Source organism: Momordica charantia (genome assembly GCF_013281855.1).
Source record: "Momordica charantia cultivar OHB3-1 chromosome 8 unlocalized genomic scaffold, Mcharantia_2.0 BLBB01000008.1, whole genome shotgun sequence".
Taxonomy (NCBI): Eukaryota; Viridiplantae; Streptophyta; class Magnoliopsida; order Cucurbitales; family Cucurbitaceae; genus Momordica; species Momordica charantia.
In genome coordinates, this window is record NW_028275166.1 from 5,864,216 (window position 1) to 5,884,290 (window position 20,075).

General features: G+C 35.3%; 3 protein-coding genes and 1 non-coding gene across 4 annotated transcripts; 3 read left to right on the forward strand and 1 right to left on the reverse strand.

The window, feature by feature from the left end:
- Positions 1–1,643: 1,643 nt before the first annotated feature.
- On the forward strand, positions 1,644–3,024 carry LOC148209426 (uncharacterized). The gene has a single exon (XM_088127686.1). It carries the CDS (start codon positions 2,110–2,112, stop codon positions 2,929–2,931), a length of 822 nt encoding a protein of 273 aa, XP_087983812.1. The 5' UTR covers positions 1,644–2,109; the 3' UTR covers positions 2,932–3,024.
- A 1,789-nt stretch (positions 3,025–4,813) lies between these two features.
- LOC111014073 (kinesin-like protein KIN-7E) lies at positions 4,814–11,398 on the forward strand. The gene is made up of 13 exons (XM_022288688.2): positions 4,814–5,029; positions 5,144–5,425; positions 5,530–5,619; positions 5,703–5,803; positions 5,968–6,081; positions 6,196–6,277; positions 6,809–6,876; positions 7,436–7,501; positions 7,623–7,747; positions 8,117–8,462; positions 8,930–9,922; positions 10,122–10,435; positions 10,952–11,398. Exons 2-13 carry the CDS (start codon positions 5,218–5,220, stop codon positions 11,265–11,267), a joined length of 2,823 nt encoding a protein of 940 aa, XP_022144380.1. The 5' UTR covers positions 4,814–5,029; positions 5,144–5,217; the 3' UTR covers positions 11,268–11,398.
- Positions 11,399–13,978: 2,580 nt separating this feature from the next.
- On the reverse strand, positions 13,979–19,619 carry ARC6 (Chaperone DnaJ-domain superfamily protein). The gene is made up of 6 exons (XM_022288572.2): positions 18,923–19,619; positions 18,469–18,693; positions 18,019–18,279; positions 16,992–17,928; positions 15,361–15,494; positions 13,979–14,449 (listed from the first exon to the last, which is right to left on the reverse strand). The coding sequence occupies exons 1-6, from the start codon at positions 19,442–19,444 to the stop codon at positions 14,159–14,161; spliced, it is 2,370 nt and encodes a 789-aa protein (XP_022144264.1). The 5' UTR covers positions 19,445–19,619; the 3' UTR covers positions 13,979–14,158.
- A 47-nt stretch (positions 19,620–19,666) lies between these two features.
- On the forward strand, positions 19,667–19,739 carry TRNAE-CUC (transfer RNA glutamic acid (anticodon CUC)). The gene has a single exon. It is a non-coding gene; the product is annotated as a tRNA-Glu (tRNA).
- The last annotated feature ends 336 nt before the right edge of the window (positions 19,740–20,075 follow it).

Sequence of the window (20,075 nt, forward strand, 5' to 3'; positions counted from 1 at the left end):
ATGAATGAGATTTTCATTTAAAATATTTATATATTTATTTATTTAGTATTTTATTTATTTTACGAATAAAATATTTTATTTTATTAATATTTTATTTATTTTCTATTTTCTATACAGTTTTTATTTATTTTCTATTTTCTATATAGTTTTTATTTATTTTACCTATAAAATATAATTTATTTTATTATAAGTAAAAGCATACATTCGTCTAGAACGTATTTTTTCAACAAATCTTAGATCATACTAAACATTACAATAATTTATATAAAAAGAATCACATGTATGTAACGAAAACAAACAATTGAAAATAACAAGGGGTTAAAAAAGAGAAAATGAAATTAAAAAAAAAGTAAAAAGAGAACATTAAATTAAAAAAAAAAAGGTTAAAAGAGAAATTGAAGAAAAAAAAGTTAAAAAAAGGTTGGAAGAGTAAAAATTGAAAATAAAAAGAAGTTAATAGCGAAAATGAAATAAAAAAAAGGTTAAAAGAGAAATTGGAAGAGAAAAATGTAAAAAACGTGAAGTAGAAGTACAATTTGGACAAAAAAAAAAGAATTAAAAAAGAAAACGAAATAGAAAAGATTAAAAGAAAAATTGATTGAAAAAAAAATTAAAAAAAAAGTAAAAAGAGAAATGAAATAAAAAAAACGTGAAAAGAGAAATGGAAAAAAAAAGTTAAAACAAAAGTCAAAAGAGAAAACGAAATAGAAAATGTTAAAAGAGAAATTGAAAGAAAAAAAACTTAAAAGAAAGTAAAAAGAGAAAGATTGAAAAAAAAATGAAGGTCAAACCGAGAGGAGGGAATCAAACCCATGAATAGAGAGGGTTGATAATGACCTTTATCACCAATGTTGCACAATTCTTACCATTGAACCAATTTACAAAATAATATATATAGAATATATAACTCGCAGCAACTGCATGCCCAACACGTGGCATCCTTAAAGTCATGTCACACCGAAGTCGCGGTCAATGACTGCGACATTCACAAAATCGTAGTCATTGGCTGCGATTTCGACCTAGAATCGCAGCAATTAATTGCGATTTACCTGAAATCGCATCCAATGGGTGCGATTTCACTACCATACTTTTAAAAATACTTTCAAACCTACCTTATTTGTGTCATTTGTTTTTTAAAAAACATTATTTTTTTAAAAAAATCCTATATATGAGACCAACAAAAATTACTTTTTGTAAACTTTTAAAAAAAGTAATGTTATTTTTATAAGTATATATTTATTTTATGTCATTTAATATAATTTTCTATTTTTAAAATTGCTAAATTAAAATTAAGGTTAAAATATAAAATGTGAAAATTTTGTTTTCAATCTTGTATTCTTGTGTCTGCCTTTGGTGTTGTGTCTTGATCTTGGGCCGTGAAATTCCCTAATTTTTTTTAATGTATTTACTTTGAAAAAAAAAAAACTCATTCCCCATGTTATTAAATTAGAAAAATGATAATAATAAAAACTGAATAAGACATTACTCTTTTTATTTTTTTGAAAGGAGATTAAGACATTACTAAATTATAGGCTTTTTACCCTTTTTTGAATAAAAGGAAAAAAAATAACATAATTTATAGTAATCGTAACATGGATTATAAATAATTAAGGAAAACCGTAAAAAAGAAAAAAAAAAGGAGAAATAATTAAGGAAATTTGTATGAATAAAATAAAAAACAAACACATGAAAGTAGAGAGAGAGTGCGATGTCAACTTTGAAGAGAGAGAAAGTATTCCGGTGGAGAATTGGAGATTTCAGAGAGAGAGAGGAAGAACAAAAAAATTTAACAACCAAATTCAGGTCGCTTTCAGATAGTGAGTGGCGGAAGATATTGACTATTAAAATTGAATGTAAGATTATGGAAAGTTTTGATCGAAGATCAGCTGATTGCGAATTTTGAGTCCGTTGGGTCGAAACAGAGCATCATTTATGGAATGAAATTTCATTTCCTCTTTACAGAGTATACGATGAAAACCGATTGAAGTTCAATTTGGAATATGGATCTTACTTCCATAAATGTGAGCTCTCACCTTTATTTAATGGAATCGCAACTTCAATTCTCGTACAATTTGAACTCTCAGACTTCCTTCATCTCTGTAATCTCCAATGGGAATGGACATGATCGAAGGCCTTCTTCCAGAGTTGTCTTTTCCGGATTCAACCCACGGAGTCTGCAACATTCCTCGAAAAAGAAGAAGTTCTTCCAGTGCGGAAGAATCGAAGCCTGAAGATGAAGCCATGCTCGAGGCCGCGAGGATTCTGATGGCCATGGCCAATGGCGGATTCTGCAACAATGAAATCGAACTCAACAATCGGAAGAGGAAGAAACCTCCATTGGCACTGACGAAGAAACAGATCAGAAAGAAGAGGCGAAAGGAAATCAAATTACCTTCAACTCCGGAGATGCCGGCGGCCACGAGAGATCGGATTGCGGAGATCGGAGGCTACGGAATCCAATTAGTGATCCAAAACACATATTTAAACAAAAACCACGGGCGATTATCTCTCCCGACGAAAAAACTGAGAGTCTATTTCGCGACAGAGCAGGAGCGGAAGCTGCTGTATGAACACGAGAAGAAGAAGAAGAAGAAGAAGAAGAAGAAGAAGAAGAAGAAGAAGAAGAAGAAGAAGAAGAAGAAGAAGAAGAAGAAGAAGAAGAAGAAGAAGAAGAAGGGAATGGAGGTAGTGATTATGGATCCTGTGCTCCGAGAAAGGCCGATTTGGTTGAAGAAGTGGAAGATCGGAAGTGGTGAGCCGTATTGCTTGATGACGAACTGGAACTCGTTGGTGGAAGAATCTGCGCTCAGAAGTGGGGACTTCATTCAACTATGGTGCTTCAGAAAAAACTGTTTTGATTCTGAAACTCAAACAATTAGGGTTCGCCTCTGTTTCGCCATGCTTAAACTTCACGATTCTGAATGTGATTAATTAGCCAACCAAAAAATGATGGATGCTAATTTTGTAGCTAAATTTGATGTTTAATTACGTAGCTAATTAACATTTATATATAGTTATGATTCGAAAGTGGAATTTGAACTCGGACCAAATCGAGTCAATTCCATCGGTTTGAACTTTGAAGAATAGCGTTATTTTGGTTGGGTTTTAGTTCAATTTTAAAGTGTTTGGTACTTATTTCATTTTTTGTTTTATGTTTTTAAAAATTGAGTCTAAAAAGATTACTTTCACCTCATTTGAATAATTTATTTTTATTTTTAAAACGTGAAAATAAATTTAAAAAATCATAAAAGCTTGTTTTTAATTTTGAAATTGGGCTAAAATTCAAGTATAATTTTTAAAAATAGAAATCAAAATCGGTATAATTATCAAACAAGAGCTAAATATTGATTTTAGGTTATTTTAGTACCGATTTTGTACATATTTGAGATTCAAGTGGTTAGATATTAGTGTTTTTTAATCACGGTTGATCAAAGAATGATTAAGTAACCTGTTCACACAAAAACTATATCAGTAATTTTGTTAAAGTTAATGTCAACTTGGGTTAATTTCCATAACTTAATGTATTTTCCTGGAATTTTATAATGAATCGTTAAGAGTCATTTTTTTTCCCTTCTCTTTCTTCTTTTTAACTAGAATTCACGTTCAGAAATTTTAAATATTTTTTGTAAATGAAATTAATGGTCAAAAGAAATAGTAAATTATGTTGCAAAACAGTAAAAAGAAAATTGAAGTAAAAACAACTCAGATAAAAAACACAAGGAGAGAATGGCGGTAACAAAAATTCACCTTAGCAATTACAACTGTACATCGCCGAAGCACAGCAAGGAAATTTCAAGATAATATTTTATCCCTTAAAAACAAAAACTAAAAAACAGTTGAGTAGAATATAAATTACCAATTTGGTCCTATGTTGTTATGGTATTAAAAACTTCAATTTAATTCCTATTATTTGAATTTAATTTCAATAATAAACTATTTCCTTGTTACAAACTGTCACCACAGTATTGAATACAACATATTTTTTCAATATTTTAACTAAATAATAAAGATCGAATTTAAAATTTTATAATATAGAGATTAAATTGAAACTAAATTCATAATATAATTTCAAATTTTTCATTTCATCAAATCATGATATGTCGCAATTTGTACCCTCTATTAAACTTTCGCTAAATCACTCACTAGTTTTTTTCTAAAGTATATATATATATATAGATAAACCCCCGAACTAACTAATTTAATGAAGCCACAAAATAGACCAATAAATAACTCTACCAAAACTTATAAATAAAATAAAAAATAAAATAACCCAGCTAATATCATTTTGCCTTAATTTTATCCCTTTTATACTAAATATATGTTTTATAATTCATTTGACACATTTAAGAATACTTATTTCCAACAAAAATTTCAAATGAAAACATATTATAATAACACTTTTTAAAATAAGTTAGGGTGAACATTACAACACTCATATTTTATTAGCATAACATATGAGAGTGAAGATTCGAACTCATGATATTTTGGTCGAAGATATATGACTTAATCAGTTGAACTATATTCAGGCTGATGATTGCAACATCAATCAAAGTTTAAATGCAATTCCATGGCCAAAGGAGTATAGTTCAACGGTAATTGACATATATCTCCAACCAAAAGGTTGTGACACGTTATAATAAAAAAAAATGCAATTCCATAAAATTGAAAATTTTAGGGTAAGAAAGGATAAATTTGGGGAATTTGGCGAAGTTTAGGGTTACTAGAGGGGTGGGAGGCTAAAAACGTAAATATGCAGTTTCATTTTAGTTGGGGATGGCGGTTATTATTCAACGGTCAGTTGGAATCCAAAGTTGGCAAGAGGGAAAGAGAAAAAGAGGGGAGAGGGGGGCGAAGAGGAGAGGGAATGGAGAGAAAATTTTAGTGTGTGGCGCTATTTTTCTCCTTCCTCTCGATCTTCTTCTCTCTTTTTCCTCTGTTTTTCCTTTCAGATCATTCTTCTGGAAAAAAGGACGAGAAGGCGGGAACCTCATTTCCCTTTCGATTTCCCCTGCTTTAATCCGACTTTCTGGTATCTCTCTGATCGATCTCATCTACGATTGCGATTTTTCTTTTTCTTTTTCTTTTGTACGATTCTGAATCTGAATGGACTTTTTTTGTTGTTTTTTCTCGTGAATTTGTGCAGGAGAGGGATCTCGAGGCCTTGAGGATCCCTAGAAGGAGAGTCGATTTTTGGGAATAGGAAGAATTCGATCGATAATGGGAGGGGATGAGCTATTACAAGGGGACATTCAGAGCTTAAATGGTCTAGAAGAGACGATTCGTGTTTCGATTAGGTTAAGGCCGCTGAACGAGAAGGAATTGGTGAAAAATGATTTGTCCGATTGGGAATGCATCAATAACAATGCCATTATATTCAGAAGCAGCTTACCCGAGCGGTCTATGTTTCCCCAATCTTACGCATTTGGTAAGAAAATTAACAATGTTACAATGATTTTTAACACCTGTTTTGAATTTCTTAGATCTGATTTTCTCTTCTGTGATTCTCCTGATTGCCCTAATGGTGGATAGATAGAGTATTTGGATGTGACAGTACAACAAAGCAAGTTTATGAAGAAGGAGCCAAAGAAGTTGTTCTTTCTGTGGTCAATGGCATTAACTGTAATTGCCCTCTTTCTCTCTCTGTTTTGTTTTGGATATTCCTAACATATCATCAAATGTTTAACAATGGCTTTACTTTTCAGCAACAATTTTTGCATATGGGCAAACAAGCAGTGGAAAGACCTACACCATGAATGGAGTCACTGAATATTCTGTGGCAGACATTTATAATTACATTGAGATGGTAAGTTTATCTTAGATACATCACACTTTGTCATGTAAATGGTCTAATATCAATATCGAACCCATAGCATACGAAAATAATTAGCGACGCGTAGATAGAAATTTTGTACCCACCATGTAAATTGTTTCGGCTGCAACTAATATGACAAATTTTATGGATCATAGCATCCAGACAGAGAATTCGTGCTGAAGTTTTCAGCGATTGAGATATACAATGAAGCTGTCAGAGATCTCCTCAGCTTAGAAAATGTCCCACTTAGACTGCTTGATGATCCTGAGGTGAATAACTTACTATCTTCTTTCATCTTTATTTATTCATTGTTTTTTTACATAAGGGGGAAAAAAACAAAAAACAATTATAGAGATTCTTATGGTATAGCCTTGATGTTACAGAAAGGAACGGTTGTTGAGAAACTTACAGAGGAAACACTGAGAGATAGGAACCATCTCCATGAGCTTCTTTCATTTTGCGAAGGTGAAAATATTACTCTTCCTTTACTAACAGCACAATTGGTTTTTTCAACCAATTTGATAATGATTTTATTTTATCTTTCTGTTTTGGCATAGATTTTGAAAACGTTTTTAAAGTATATAACAAAACAAAGAAACATGGGTGCAAGTATAGTTTATAAACTTAATTTAAAAAAAAAAAAAACTGAAAACTAAGGTTCTGATTTGACAACAATTTCATTTTTAATTTTCTAGTTTAAAAAAATTATGCTTGTCTTCTACAATTTCTTTAATATACTTTCTACCTTTCTTTAAAACACATTTTAATTATTAGTTAAATTTCAAAAATAAAAACTACCTTTATAATTTTTGAAAATCTGATTTAGATTTTAAAAACGTTTTTAAAAAGTTGATAATAAAACAAAGGAATACATATGTGAAAGTAATAATAGTTGTAAACTTAATTTTAAAAAATAGAAAAAAAAAATGATGATCAAACGTGTCTTATTTATCATACAAGTATATCTCAACGATTTTGATAATATGTTTTAAACAGTTCAAAGAAAGATAGGGGAGACGTCTCTGAATGAAGCTAGCTCCAGATCGCATCAAATCCTAAGACTAGTAAGCACAACACTAAACTTACTACTAATTTTCTCATTTGGGTCATGTTTTCTTTTTCCCTAGGTTTAAATATGGTTTCGCTACTTGACTTTTGTTCACTTTTGCATTTTAGTCCTTGAATTTTTATTTTTATTTTTTCATTTTAATAGCTGAACTTTTTAGAATTTCAATTTTAGTCCCTTTTTATTCTCTTTCCATTTTGCCCTAAACTTTCAAAATTTTAGTTTTAGCCTATCAACTTTCATTAAACTTCACAATTTTATTCTTAATTGAAATGTGGTGTTATAGCACTACCATATTATCCCTATATCATACCCAAATTATCATTTTTGTAGTAGGGAGTAAACGTGAAATTTAATAGAAGTTGGAGGATCAAAGCTAAGATTTTAAAAGTTAAAAGGGCTAAAATAGAAATTGATTGAAAGTTTGGTAACTATAATTGAAATTTTAGAAGTTCAAACTAGAATGGAAATGAATAAAAGTTTTAAGTACCAAAAGCATATTTAAACATTGTGCTTGTATTTCCCATTAACAAACGTACAAATGATCATTCCTACAGACAATTGAAAGTTCTGCTCGCAAATTTAGGAAGTCTCAACGTTCAAGCAGTCTCACGGCTACTGTGGTAAAATATTGGCTCTATTCTTGGAAGTTGCATTAATTTGAAGTCTTCTTGAAAAAGCAAGAAGGAGATTTTGTAGAACTAGAAAAAAAAAAGACTTGGGATTTTCTTTTTCTTTGTACAGAATTTTGTTGATCTTGCGGGAAGTGAGCGTGCTTCTCAAACAATGTCTGCTGGTGCAAGACTAAAAGAAGGTTGCCACATAAACCGCAGTTTGCTGACTCTGGGAACTGTAATTCGCAAACTAAGGTTTGGTTTTATTTCCCTCTCATATTTTACTGAAGATCATGTTTATTCTTCTTTTCCTTTTGATTAAGTTAGGATGGATAAGGTCTAATATGTTCTTAAATTCTAAAAAGTATTTAATATGTCTAATAAAAGTTCAATATTGTGTTTAATAGGTCTCTAAATTTTAAAAAGTGTCTAGGATATCTTGAACTTTCAATTTTGTGTCTAATAGACCTACTAGACATCAAACCAACGCAATATTGAAAGTTCATAGACCTATTAGACACACTAAAAATTGAGGGACTAACTGTTTAGCCTTTCTTTTCCCTTCTGCTTTTTGAGCTCATTGCCATAGTCATGATATTAATGTCTATTATGATGGGAATGCAGCAAAGGAGGAGGAGGAAGGAATGGGCACATACCTTATAGAGATTCCAAGTTAACACGGATACTGCAGAATTCTCTTGGGGGGAATGCCCGAACAGCTATTATTTGTACTATGAGTCCTGCACGTAGCCATGTTGAGCAATCAAGAAATACATTACTGTTTGCTACTTGTGCAAAAGAGGTGAGTACAAATGCACAAGTCAATGTGGTGGTGTCAGATAAGGCATTGGTGAAGCAGTTGCAAAGAGAATTGGCTAGACTTGAGAGTGAGATGAAGAGCTTAGCACCACGTCCTGTCAAAGGTGATTCTACTGCGTTATTGAAAGAGAAAGAACTTGTAATTGAGCAGGTGAGCATATAGTTCCTACAACTTTTCAATCTTTTCAAATAGGAAGTTAAGTGAAAATAAAGTTTTTCTTAAATCAGGCATAGCTAAGTTATGTATTGGTGTAGCCTTCTAGTCTACTACTTTTCTGCATCTGAATTTGGTTAGATGGCATCTATGTAATTTCAAACATGAAAAAAAATGAAAAAGAAAAGATAGCATGAAATGTTCTTTTAGAATTCATTTTGAACATTGACTCGGTTTACGACGGGAATCAGCTATTTTTATGTCAAACTGTTAACCCAAAAGAAAAGTGATGCTTCAGAATCAGTTGGTTGTAGTCTGAGATGAAAGCTTTAATGAAAATGGAATGGTTGTTTGATAAATAGAACGTAGAGGTAGGCAGAAGTTGTTTCTATATTATCTAGTTTATGCGATTATGAGGTCACTCTTGTTGTTGTGCCTTATTTTATTTTATTCATAATGTGCAGATGGACAGAGAGATAAAGGAACTGACTCGACAGCGTGATCTTGCTCAATATCGAATCGAGAACTTACTGCATTCAGTTGGAGAAGATAGGATATTTAAGCTAAGTGAAAGTGCAGTACAAGAAATACCAGATTTGGTTGACCTAGATCTAGTTGATGTACGTTCTGATGATGACTCAAGTCTTAAAACTCTAGACACATTTAATGGACAAGAAGAGCATAGCCCCCATAAGGTTGATCCTCTATTCTCTATGAGTCACGAAGATAATTTTCTGCTAGATAGCAGTACTCCATTGGCTGGACCTGATCCTTATCACGACTGGGAAGAGATTGCTCAACGTGTTCGTGCAAATTCTGAAGATATGTGTAAGGACGTTCAATGCATTGAACTAGAAGAACCAAAAGAAACACCACACAAAGAAGGTGATTTAACTTTAGCTAGATTTGAAGAAAATGAAGGAAAGATGGTCAGTACTTTTGGGAATGATCAAGTGACATCCCCAGAGAGGGAGAATAAGGAGTTAATTACACTTAACACAGGTTATAGTTACGATGGTTTTATGCCAAATAATGCAGAGATGCAGAAAACATTAAATTGTATTGTAAACCTTTATCCTGCCGAGCAATCTTTTAGCTCCATTAAATCAGCTGATGCTGGCTTTCAAAACTTGAAGTTGGCTAGAAGCAAGAGTTGTTTGACTGTTCTGATGGCCCTCCAACCTCCTACTTGGATTGAAAAGGCAGAACAGGATAAGAAAGCACTGACTGTTGGATCTGAAGTAAACTTCTCTGGAGTAGCAGAAGGTAGTCGGAGAAAGCGTGGTTTAAGTTGTGGAAATCTGGATGCAAACGACTCAGAATCAGTTTGCAGTCATTGTTCAGAAACTAAACCTTTGGAAATAATAGATGAAGATGATGATAATACCAGTGTTGTCAACTTTTCAACCGAGAAAACAGGAAAGTCCAAGACCCGGCTAAAGAAGCGATCTAGTTCGGTGAGTTTACCTTTCTTTTGACATTTTTTCATTCTCTTTTTTAACCATTGAAAATCATGACGTTTAGAGATTCCTTTTCTTTCTTTTGTTATATCAACCACTTAAAAGAATATATATTCATGAAAAGGGTAATAAATATGGAGTTTGACCTCTATTTGGGGTATTTCTCTCTTACTATCGCAATGGATGTGTACGACAGAGGCTGGGGAGGGTCTCTAAGATGGATGAACCTAAAGAAACCACACTAGACGTTCAAGTGGAAGACGCACAAGATTCCTGGTCGAATTCTGATTGGGACATAGAGTTCCAGAATCAGCAAAGAGAGATTATTGAGCTTTGGGATGTTTGCAACGTACCCTTGGTTCACAGGTCTTATTTCTTCATCCTTTTTAAAGGAGACCCATCAGACGCAGTGTACTTGGAAGTTGAGCTTAGAAGGTTGTTCTTCATAAGGGAAGCCTTTTCTCGAGGAACTAATGCTCGAAAGGGTGATGCTATCACTCAAGCTTCGAGGTATATTCTTTTTTTCTTTTCTTTTATTTTTATTTTTTCCATTTGCAGAGTTTCATCCAAGGCATAATCTAATAATGTAGACAGAACTTTTGAGCAGACCCAAATAGAATTAGTTTAAGCAGCCCATATCCATACTTAGCATTTGCAGACGAAAGTACCAACCAATTTACTTTTTACTGTTAAACTTTAAGAGGATCAAGAGTTTCTTACAGAAACCCCTACGAATTTTGAGAGAAGGGCATAGATCATATACTTCATTCCTGAAAGAAATTTTCATGCATATAAGTTGCGGTTTCTCTCTTCATGAGAAGGAAATAGCATGTAAGAGAGCTAAATTTTGAAACGTGGCATGCACTTATTTGTACACTGTTATATCTTGAGGAAGTATTGGTCTAGAAACCAGAAGGAAAACATGTATTTGTATCAAAGAAAGAGTTGACATTGGATTCTAGACCAAATTGCTAAATTCATCCAGTGTAATTACTTGGTACTAAAATATTTTGTAAACTGGAGCAGCTTGAAAGCTCTAAACCGCGAGAGGGAAATGTTGGCAAGGAGGATGAAGAAGAAGTTCTCAATGAAGGAAAGAGAGGCCCTTTACAAGAAGTGGGGTATTGACTTGAAGACAAAGCAAAGAGGCATACAATTGGCACGAATGCTATGGTCAAGAACAAAAGACTTCGGCCACATCAGCGAAAGTGCTGCCCTCGTGGCAAAGCTACTTGGATTTGTGGAACCAACTCAGGTCTCCAGGGAGATGTTTGGGCTATCCTTCTCACTCCAATCCTTAGATCACAGGTCTTGGAAAAGGAATATGTCTCTTCCTTTTTAAGCTTTGTACCATCTCATATTAGTACATATATTAATGTCTCTACTCATCCATACTTGTAGAATCCAATTATTTGAATGAAAATGCCCTAGAAGATGGATAAGATTCTCTCACTTTTCATCTTTTATGTTATATTATCAGTCTGATTGACTGCTTTGTTCATGTGTATATAAACACTTTCGAGGGATATACTTACAAAGAGGATAATTATTTTTTCCCTCCTATGATGAGAAAAGGGCATTTTGCTGCTGTGGTTTAAATTGACAACAGGAGAAAATTACTTTTCCGAACGCTCGAGACATTTGATTTCATTGACAATGAACTTTACATAGGCAAGTGTACTATTGAAAGATTAATAGCCACTAAAGAACACGTTAAAAAGAAAGCAAACTTCCCACTAAAGTTTTTCTATCATAATCTCTCGATACTAAAACTTACTGATAATAAAACTACCCACCACTTCATGAGAAATTATTAGATGAGGCTGGCAGTTTTATATCGTCGGCCTCATGAGAGAGAAATCACAAAAGAACCTCAAATATATTCATAGTAGTTATCTAGGGGCATACAGATTTTCGAATTAACGTTTTTTTTTTTTTATAAGAGACACGAGATGTAAGTATTGATCACAAAAAAGAAGACAACCTAAGGGCGAGGGGTAGAGGAAACCCCTCCCCAAAAGAGCTATTACAGAAAAGCCCTCCAATTTTGGAGAATCGAGCTTAAGGAGTAATTACAAAAGAATTTGTTGTAACTGTAGTACCACCTAGACATGGTAAGCTGTACATTACTCCATAAAAAGGGAAATCTGAGGATTTGTTCTCAAACATTTTATTGTTTCTTTCCCTCCATGTGTTCCACAAGATTGCAGCCACCACCAAAAACCATAAGGTTCCTCTAGCGTTACTGAAGCTTCCTCCATTAAGAGCTTGCGAGAGCCATTCATCAACCTTGCTGGGGAGGCAATAGTCAAGGTTAAACAGATTAAAAGCTTGAGTCCAGCACTTATAGGTTATGGGCAGTGGAGCAATAAGTGATCTAGAGTTTCTTCCTCACTGAGGCAGAGAGGGCAAGCTAAGGGGGAGAGCAACCAGGTTCGGCATTTCTTCTGTAGGCGGTCATGAGTGTTTAAGCTTCTGTGAACCACCGACCAAAGGAAAACTTTTATCTTCTTTGGGATCTTAGATTTCCAAATGGTCTTAAAAAGGGGGAGCTGGAGGGTTCTACGAGGTTTGGTGATGTGAGTGAAGGTAGCCTTAGTTGATAAGGTGCCCCCTTTGTCAATATTCCAGATGACTCCATCTTTTGAATCTCCCAAACTAACCATGTCTAGCTTGTTTGTGAGCCCCAACCAGCTTTCAAATTCTCTGTCAAAAAGCCCCCTTCTGAAGCCTAAGTCCCAGTCTTGATGGATTTTCGAATTAACGTTATTAGGAGGCTGCCACCTTTAGTAATTTTTTCCAATATAGTTTAACCTGTTAAGGCATATATCTTTGACCAAAAGATAAAACGTTAAAATCCCTATCCCAACGTGTTGGTGAACAAAAAAAATAATAAAAATAAAATAAAATTCCCTCCCTAAAACTGAAAATTTTCAAATGTTCATTTCCATGAACTATTTGTGGTGTGATGAGCCTTCCAACCACCTGTCTCTTTCACTGTTTTTGCATACAAAGGTTGGAATTTTATCTTTAATATCTTTAACATCACCTGGTGTCCTCCAAATAGAGAAGAAGATGAGCTTCACAAGTTACTCTCGCACTGCTTCTGCTCCTATGGAAAGAAATGAATTGTAGAATCTTTCCGAACAAGCTAGAATTTTTTGTGTATATTTTTGTGACCCTGTACAGCATAGCATACAGCCCCAGGTTGGAGTGCTCTTCATAAAGTTTTTTGTCATTCTCTCGTTTTGGGTTTCTTATTAAACAAAAGAAAATAATGAACTATTTGTGGTGTGAACATCCATCCATCCAGCAACTTCCTAAGAAAGGTTTGATAAATGCATCCAGTAACTTAATCTTCACTTCCATATGGTTACTTCTCCTTGTTGCTTGAAAGGTAGTTCCTCATATAAGTTTTCACCGTTCAGTTCAGCTCGGTTTTAGAGTCGAACCAAAACTGAACTGCAGTTTTTAAAAAGAAAAATGTTAAACCGTTCAGAACCTAAAATAGGTAGATACCGAGCTTCTTAGAAGCTAAAGTCTTCCCCAATAGGCTTTCCAGTACCCACTGACCCCAGCTTTCGTAAATCGCTACAATATCATAAATAGGTTCCACATTTCACAACTGATGAGTGCAAACATGAGGATCAAACCTGGCATGAAGAATCACATGTTGTCTTCAAACGTGGGAGCTTGAAGACCAAATCTGAATAGAATATCTAGGCCCAGCTCTCACTCGTAGCTCTGTTGCGATGCAGTTGAGCTGTTGCGCTCGGTTGACAGCTGGTCCCATAAAATGGAGAGAGATAAATAATGTAGGAGAAGAACGAGTAATAAGGAAGAGTCAAAGAGACAGAGAGAGAGAGTGATAGAGAGGAAGAGTTAGAAAGATAAACGAAGACAGACAAAGAAAGAGAGAAAGAACCTCATGTGAGAGAGCTTGTGAGAGTCTGATCCTCATACGAGATGCACACTTAGCAAGCGCGTTTAGTAACATTTACCCAGATCATTATAAAGTAATATAGTGTATGAGACAGGGAATGTATGATAAACTAAATTTGAACTGCTCAAAAAAGCTGAAAATATATTATTAACATATAATAAATTCCATAACCCTTGACAGATGCCTCACTTCCCAGCTCTCTTCCTCTTCACAGACACTAAAAATGTTATGATAAAAAACAACCCAGAAGAAATGCATTTACAGGCTAATGAAATTTTACAACTTTCCAATTATGATTCGAGAACAGCACCTTTGGAAATTTTCCATCCTGAATTGGAATATGACATCTCGTATCTTGTGGTATAGGTTTTGCTGTTTGAAGCATTGTGTTCTGGATGGTCTACATCAATGAGATGGGCTAATTCTTCAAGAGTTGCTTCCACCACAGCACGCCGACCATCTAACGACACTGTTACACTGTCAATGGTCAGGTTTGATAGTTTGTAGTCGTAGAACCAACCGAGTTCCGCAATTTCGGCTGCACGATCCGTCCAGATCTTCAACATCTCACCATCCAAAATCTGGAAAAGATACATGAATGGCGTTATGTTTTCTTTAATTGATTTCCCTCCAAAACCACTCAAAAGCATACTGGAGAACTTTAAATTTTTAGTTGCATCAATGCATTGCTAAAACAGGACAAGTTGATAAATTTTGGATTCGTTGGATGCAAGATGCGACATGTAACTGTGAGAGAAACAATACTCTGATATAAATCTGAAAGAATGATAGTGAGTTACCTTTAACCTAAAAGCAATATGAACAATGATACTCTTCGTACAAATCAGTTTCAACATCCATTGTAAACATTACCAGAAAGGAAAAATCTTTCCTAGATATTCCACAATGAACCTTTTGATGACAAAACTATTGAGAAATTCATTTAAGATACTTAAATTTCTACGTATATAAATGCTACTGAAGCAAATGTGATGAAAGTGGTAATTCTTATATCTCATCACCATCGGAAAGGGAAACATAGGTGCTTAAACAAGAAGCGCTTTTCTTTGCTTCAGTGGAAAGTACATGAAATTGAACACTCAAAAGATGCATACTAGAATCCAATATAAATCCCACTATAGATATACCATTAATTCTCCGAATCTCCATATTTAGTCATTTCATAATGTTTTTCCTGGTAAGATATAAAGAAGTCTCGTTTAAAATTCTTTAGGTTCTATAAAATTAAGTGCTACTTAAGCAAATTTGATGGAAGTGGAAACCAATTTGGAAAAATTAAACACCCCAGAAAAATAATTGAAATGTTTGCTTATCAGGAGGTCTGCATAAAACTGCAACGATGTTAACAAGACAATCTTGTACTTTAACAATCAATTTATTTTATTTTTGCGGAGGAGGGGAGGGGGGAGATGCCATTTTGTCAATTTTCATGCAGCTAGTAATCTTCTATACGAATGTGGAACATCCATACCTCTGATAGTTTTGCTAGGCAATGATCAGGTCCAAAAGCCAGAGACTTAATGATCTGCCATTTGTGAACCAGACCTTCTGCAATCCGTGCATCCATTCTGGATGGTTCCTCCCTGTACTTTTCAACTTCCGATGCTGCACAATTAAAAATCGGGTTATGAAACTCAGAGATCAGGTTTCCTCCCATGAAATTGACAGAGGAATCAGTTCATAATTTTATTTAGATAAGTTGGCTATTGGAATCTGAAATCAGATTTGGTATCACCATTATGATGAAAAACAGCAAAATGATAGAAAGTTGAGTTATAGAATACACTAAAGCACATTATGAATCCACCTAGGCCCTAGAATTGTGTCACAAACCTTTGAGAAAAGCTGAGTTGGAAACTGATCAAACTTATATAACATTTTCAATCTGCCGGAAAATTATTACAGTACTGCATCTAAAAAGAAAAAAGAAAAATCCCACTTAACCACGAGACTTATTAGACTTCAACTAGGACTTACATGTCCAATAAAAATTATGAAATTTAATCAAAACTATAATTTAAAATACATCAAGGACAACATCATTCTAAAGTGGTACTAAAAACTTACTAATATGCAAAAAAAAAAAAAAAAATGAATCCAAAATAATATATGATAATTTTTTTTAGTTCAACAATTGGGGGTAGGGGATCAAACCGTTGACTTTTGGTAGGTAATATATGTCTGAGATATGCTCAAAATAATATATGCTAATTAAAATGCAAAAAAGATCTAGCATTGGACTCCTACTTATAACCCTGCATTAGAAATGAATGATGAATAGAGTTGATTCAAAGTTTCTTGATGTAAAATCAACAACAATCCAATTTGTCAGGATAGGCACTGTCCAGTAATGCCAAAAGGGAGAGAAGAAATTTGACAATTTGCAGCAGAGGCATAAGAAACGAAACTCTACTTTGCCTCCACGTGAGAAGGGAAAAACATCTGCAAGTTTTGATGGCCACAAGGGATAGCAATGTAAATCATACAACAGAAAAGGAATGAAACCATATCAGCTAAAGAAGTTTGATACGCAAAATCCTCCCACATGGTTCACATAAGCAAGGAGAGCAAAGCACGCAAGGGAGGGGGTGAAGTTAGTTATCTTCAGAGGGAATATTTGGTGGGGAGGGGACCAGTGGAGCCATTTCCGTAGAGAGCATTATCCCTTACGTGAATTTTGTGTATTGTTGGGAGAGAGTTTCAGAGGCCTCTCAAACAGTGAAATTGCTACCAGTTGTTCCATCAAAGTTTAAGCTAAACCACTTTTGACAAGAGCACGCTCCATACATAACATGAGGTTATAAAATAAAAATATGAATTGCCCTGTGCTTATTGTGAACTGGACAAATCAAAACCAGGCCCATTAAAGAAATGATATAGACAATGAATACCACCCGAACAAGAATGATTATGCCTCAATATAGCTCATACAATTCTACTATAAATTCTCCAAAGCATAAAATGATTTTCAACAATGTTTTTAACATTTACACAAGAAAATACCTTATATTATAAGACAACTGCCTAGAAATTTAGAAAGTCTAAATTAGGAAGCTAAAATTACTATTTTCTATTTGTTATTTTTGAGTATTTAGATCATACCCACACTGGTATCGGATGCCATTGAGGAATCAGCTTCCTTAATTAGAGCAGATGTGCCATTTCTAGCAGGTAAGAATCTCAAGCCAGCTAAAGTTATTAGCCCAACTACCACACCAGCACACATGATCTTCACACTTGCATCTTTAATTTGATCAGTTATCGGTTTTTCATCATTTATTTCATCAGATTTAGAGCTCTCAGAAACCTTTGATAAGTTGGTGGGTTCATTCTCATCGAAGTTCACTATAGGTCCTTGATTATTTATAGCAGGAAAAACATAATCCATTTCAGCGTCTGCCTCGCGCCTAGAACTGTTTTGACCAAGGGGAAACACCTTCTGCAGTGCCTGAATTGCACTCGACTTTACGTGATCTAGAACTGCAGTCGCCTCAGCGCCAATCTTCACAATAGCTGCAGCAGCAGCCAGGGGTGAACCATTAACTCCTTCCAGTTTCTCTAAGTACCTCAGAACCGTAGGATCATCATAGTAATCTCCAAGCTTAAAATAAATATTTTTAGTGTCTCTAAATCTGGAGAACACCACTTCTGCCAGCCATGTCTCTAACAGTTTACATAGCCCCGGGAGATCATTTTCAGAATCATCCTTCGAATTATCGAGGATAAAATCTACAATAGCAGGATTTCTATAAGGTGAACTCTCACTGTTTAAGCCCAGCCATGATCGACACTCATCAAGTTCTCCACCAAGTAATGAACATAGCCCCCTCTCAAGAGCAAAATCAACCTCACGAGCTGCATATGCTGTGCCAGCAGTCCCTCCCTTAGTTTGCTGAAGTTGTTGGAAGAGATTGTCAGCATCTTGGATAAGGTGTGGTTTTTTGCCAATAAAGGCCTGTGCCACAAGTGCAAGCGCCACTCCATAAACTTCAAAACTTTCTGCAGGAATATTTGTTGGTGTAGCAACAAAGAGATCAACCTTTCAACAAGAAAAATAGAGGCTTAATGTAACAAGCAGCAAAAGCAAAATCCAGGATAGTAATTTTGGAGATTCCAATTCTGCAAGAACCTGTTCAGATGCAGTCATTCGTTCAAATGCCTCATTCATAAAATCTTCACGGGTGAACCCACCAGCAATAGCTGTTGCTCCCCCTCCTCCAACAGCCCACAGAATATTCCGCACTCCATGAAGACCCTCTCCCCTTCTTGTGCGCCACTCATCATCAAGCGGTAAAGCTAAAAGTTCCAGAACACACCGAGGTGTTATCTCTTCCAATGTCTCATCAATTTGTGCAAGCAAATCTGGTGCAAGGCTACTGGCACCCTCTTCCTACATTCGCAAAGGTAAGTGTCATCAATCAGCACAACATAACTAGAAGGTCAGATGTAGTCTTGATTTTATGCTTTGTATCATCATTGGTCAGTACTTTACATTTGAGATCAATAATCACCATTATTCACTTGAACCATTTCGGAATAATTGAATCTCGAGATTGAAGAGTTGCAATCAAACGTTTACCTGCAGCAACTTCAAGGCCCTCTCGAGCACTTCGCAACCCTGAATAAAATCAGGCGGAGATAATGCCATAGCATCCCTTGATACGTCAACATAAGCAAGAGCCATCGCCAGGACAATATCTTGCTTGAATGACTTTTGCAACCTTTCTCTGAGCAAGCTCTCTCCTATTTCAAGAACCAGCGCTGTCTCTCCAGCTTCTTGCAACACGCACAAAGCACCAGGAACCTACAAATTAACAATTGCAATCTCAAAAACCTGTTCAGTTACACTCATAACAGAAAACGGCACTGGTTCGGATGCTGAAAATTCATAGGCAGACAAAAAACTTGCAGCCTCATATATCAAACTTCAATTCATATTCGCTACATTTAGAGGTCAATTTAACTCAACTAACCATTACTGCGTTTAACATTGATCGTAGTATCATATAAATTACAATCGAAATAAGCGTTACCTTATCGAAAGGGACTTGAGTGAGGATGGTACCATCTTCATCTTCCGAAAGGCTCTGATTGTACTCTCTTCGCGAAGTGTGGTCCGCTAGGGTTTCACAAGCTGCCTGAAGAATCTGCCGGCGGCTTATCAGCGTGTCCTGGCTAAACCCATACTGCGGCGGCTTCGAAACTCTAGCTTCGTAAGCCCTCCTAATCCCATCCCCAAGAAAATGAGTCTCAGCTCCAAGTACTCGATAGAAATCAATGGGGATGGAAACCTGGCGCTCGGGGGAGGCAATTGGCGGAGGGAAAGTAGGAGAGATGGTGACAGTGGAAGATGAGAGAGAATGGGGGTGGTCGGAGGAGGAATCGGCGAGGAATTGAAAGTCTCCGAGAAGGCGCTCGGCCCATTTGCTAGCGGCGCAGGTCACGGAGGCGCTACCACCGCCAGAGTGGTTGAGCCTCCGTGGTTTCAGACGTGGAAATGTGAAGAGTGAGCGGCTGTGGAGACCGGTGGTTAAATGGCTCAACATTGTATCCATCGGAGTGCGAATTCCGGCGGAGCAACGCTAAGAATTCTCCTCCTTCTTCTTCTTCTTCGGTGAGCTCCGGCGAATTTGGGAGTCCGCGTAGTGCAGTGGCTTCAGTTCTAGTTCAATTGGTTGATTCTCAGCGGCGAGAGGTCGTGAAGTTCCAAGAGTAATTGGAAATAAATATCTGTCATTTTAATAATTGAGACTGGTTTCTCACAAACATTTCACCATTCCGTTGTAGTCTAGTTGGTTAGGATATTCGGCTCTCACCCGAAAGACCCGGGTTCGATTCCCGGCAACGGAATTGATTTTTAATTTTCTCCCTGGTTGAGATTTCATTGAAAATATTTGAGTGTGACATTAATATCATGCCTATGATGCAACCATCGAATTATCAAATATGTTATGATGATGATTATTTTGCGCTCTTGCAAAGGCTAATATGCATGATAATATTAATAATGTTTAGCTGAAAATGTTAAAAGAAAACCATTTTGGGAGTGCCTAATTTTAGCCTAATTTTAATAAATTTAATTATTAAAAATTCTATTCCCTTCATTCAAGAAGACAACCTAATTTTATTTATTTTGATTATTCGAATTTCTATTCCGATCAAGTGTTTGCCCCGGCTTATTTTTAA

What these genes read in the sequence shown, in the direction of transcription:
- LOC148209426 (XM_088127686.1), top strand. Translation starts at nt 2,110, where the DNA reads ATGGGAATGGACATGATCGAAGGCCTTCTTCCAGAGTTGTCTTTTCCG.
- LOC111014073 (XM_022288688.2), top strand. Translation starts at nt 5,218, where the DNA reads ATGGGAGGGGATGAGCTATTACAAGGGGACATTCAGAGCTTAAATGGT. An exon ending in GCTTCTTTCATTTTGCGAAG is followed by an intron (nt 6,278 to 6,808) that starts GTGAAAATATTA and finishes TGTTTTAAACAG; the next exon opens with TTCAAAGAAAGATAGGGGAG. An exon ending in AAGAACTTGTAATTGAGCAG is followed by an intron (nt 8,463 to 8,929) that starts GTGAGCATATAG and finishes CATAATGTGCAG; the next exon opens with ATGGACAGAGAGATAAAGGA.
- ARC6 (XM_022288572.2), bottom strand. Translation starts at nt 19,444, where the DNA reads ATGGATACAATGTTGAGCCATTTAACCACCGGTCTCCACAGCCGCTCA. An exon ending in GGGCCTTGAAGTTGCTGCAG is followed by an intron (nt 18,280 to 18,468) that starts GTAAACGTTTGA and finishes TTGCGAATGTAG; the next exon opens with GAAGAGGGTGCCAGTAGCCT. An exon ending in GCCTAGCAAAACTATCAGAG is followed by an intron (nt 14,450 to 15,360) that starts GTATGGATGTTC and finishes TATCTTTTCCAG; the next exon opens with ATTTTGGATGGTGAGATGTT.